Raw genomic sequence first — 2,695 nt, 5'->3', positions numbered from 1 at the left:
CATTAGCACCTCTAGTAATATATTTACTGAGAAAAATGGTGACGTGTTCAATACTTATTTTACCTGCTGTATTTCTGCTTTTATTTCTAATCATGTCAGTTTGGGTCCTCCATACTTTTTCAGTGTTTTATCAGCTCATCAGTGGTGGGCAGCACTAATCAAAAAATTAGTTGCACTAACTCTAAAGCACTACCTCATATATTTAGGTCCACTAATTCTAAAGCACTAAAGTACTGAAAAAAAATACCAAGAGGTAATTCTAAAGTACTAATATAACCCAGTTGACCCATTCTTCAAAGTCAAACTGAGACAATGTTTACTGTGTGCAGAATGTTGTCATTATTGTGATGAACATGTGTAACAGTTTTCACCTTCAGCTGTTAATAATAATGTTGATCAATAACATTTAAAAACCTGTTAGTGCTTCTAAATTCTGCTCATACATTTAGCAAGTGCTAATCCACTGATGAATTTAGAAAKTATCAAAAGCCCTAAAGCACTAATCAGGAAATTAATTCCCCCATTCCTGCTTTAGTGCTTTAGGGGAACTGTCCCCACCACTGCAGCTAATCTAATGTTTATTTTTAAACAATTTGCTAACAAATTTTACTCCTTTTCTGTTTAAAATGAGAGATAATTTCAGTTTTGTTTCTTCTTTAGCCTGAGTGACGTGCAGGGAAAGCTGAGATAAATTTGAACCGTTATTATTGATTAGTTTATCTTTAAAATCATCCCAAACATCTGGGCTTAGAGGTCTTAATCCAGCTCGTTAAGCTCAACTAAAGCTTTATCTTCATTTTATTTAAAAAGCTTCATAATCTATAAACTAAATACAGAAAGTTATTTACAATTTTGACTTCCTGTGGGAGGAGTCAGATGGCTTTACAGATAAACTCACATTTATCTGATCAGTTTATGGTAAATAATGTTATTTTTGAAAAGGTGTATCAGAACAGATTAAAGGTGCGTTGTTGTGCTGAGTTAGTGAAATTGGCTGAAGGCCTGTGTGACCTCAGGCAGTATAATCTGGGATCGCTCTAATTCAGGACGGATTAACTCGCTCCACATTCAGCCGTCCCTCCTTCAGTGGCACTTCTGAAGCAACGACTGCATCAACCGCWGAGTTCGAAAACGTCCGAGCGTGAGGAGAATATTAAACTCACTCTGAGGACAAAATAAAAGACAAGTGATGAGGGAGAATTTAGACCAGCTCTTAGTCATCACATAATCCCAACTGGTGTTAGATTAGATCGACTAAAGCAACAATAACATTATGAGGAAACTTTATTTGTTTTATTGATGCCAGCAGGAAGTGAAAGTTTCCACATCGAACGTTGTGTTTGTGAGGCAGGAAGATGTTTATTCTGACTCATAACCTGRCAGCGAATAATAAAAATTCATCAASCCTGATCTGTTGCTGTTCGCCCATCAGCAGCTGTGCTCTCTAATCTCACATGAAAGGCTGTGATTGAACCGATGCTGAGGAGCTCGTTCAGGACGCTGCTGACTTCATAACAGTAAATGTCACAGAAACACTTTGGGCAGGTGAGGACAGTGAGGACAGTGAGGACAGTGAGGACAGTGAGGACAGTGAGGACAGTGAGGACAGTGAGGACAGTGAGTGGACCTGCGGAAGCCTGAAAAAAATCGCTTGCGAGCTGTTTTCAAATGTCAAAGGTGTTGGCTGTAATGAGATTAAGACTGGTTTGGAATTAAAAGGAATTACAGAGATACTTTGTCGCCCCCTGGTGGTCAAAACCAACCAAAGCAGCAGTGAACATTAAACTCAGTTTCAGTTAAATCAGGGGTCCCCAAACTTTTTCCTGTAAGGGCCACATAACTTTTCCCTTCTCTGGTGGGGGGCCGGAGTCAGTTTGTAACAGAAAAATGTGACTATTGCAGGAGCCTAAATGTAAAAATGTATTGTTTTCCAGAAAGCACAATCAAATAAGCCTCTCTGGGTTCTTCACAGTATGTGTTCTGCTGAGCTAACAGTCCACTTTTTAGCTTTGAGAGTTTGTTTGCTCACATTTGGCCTTGCAAGCTGTCATATTTGTCTTTGTGACAGGATTCATAGTGTCGCCGCAGATTGTATTCTCTGAATACCACCACCACCTCTTTACAGATGAACAAAAAAAAAAATCGTTTGTCCAGTGCAGCTTAAATGTCCTGCATTCTGAATCAGTTTTTCTCTTACCAAATCTTTTCACCATTACTCCGTTCTCTCTTTGAGAGGGGCGGGTTTAGGATWTTTTTCTGGGGGTTGCCAGATAGGGGCACAGACCGCAGAAGGGTGGAACAGAATGTCACGTTATATGTGTGTATGTATGAAATAGTTAATAATAGTTAATAATGAAAATAGTTCACAACTAAGGAACATTTTATTGCAAAAGTCCAACTTTATAATGAAATATAAATACACATATATGGAAAAAAAAACGAAATGCTCTCTGGTATTGTTCTGGATCCGTAGTTTGGGGACCACTGATTTAAATGTTAAGGATTCGATCTTTGTGCAGGTTAGTCAAAGCAGTGGGCGTCAGGTGTGCGCACCTGTGTCACATCAGGAACGTTGACCATCTTCTTGCTGGTTGCCACATGACCCACGATGCCCATGTCCAATGGGTACACAATTTCACTTTCAGGCGGCACCAGGCACTCATCGTATGTTGAATCTTTGTGGACATTAAACAAC

General features: G+C 39.3%; 1 protein-coding gene across 1 annotated transcript in view; it reads right to left on the bottom strand.

Moving 5' to 3' along the window:
* pde6a (phosphodiesterase 6A, cGMP-specific, rod, alpha) overlaps window positions 1-2,695 on the bottom strand; it is a gene marked incomplete at its 5' end in the record, with an annotated part of 41,581 nt that extends 38,886 nt beyond the window's left edge. Inside the window, 1 exon segment of the mRNA XM_014002543.1 lies at window positions 2,554-2,695. Coding sequence (XP_013857997.1) covers window positions 2,554-2,695 — 142 coding nt within the window.

This window comes from Austrofundulus limnaeus, unplaced genomic scaffold, assembly GCF_001266775.1.
Source record: "Austrofundulus limnaeus strain Quisiro unplaced genomic scaffold, Austrofundulus_limnaeus-1.0 Scaffold14, whole genome shotgun sequence".
NCBI lineage: Eukaryota > Metazoa > Chordata > Actinopteri > Cyprinodontiformes > Rivulidae > Austrofundulus > Austrofundulus limnaeus.
Note: the sequence above shows the minus strand (reverse complement) of the source record. Positions and strands in the feature narration are given on the sequence as shown.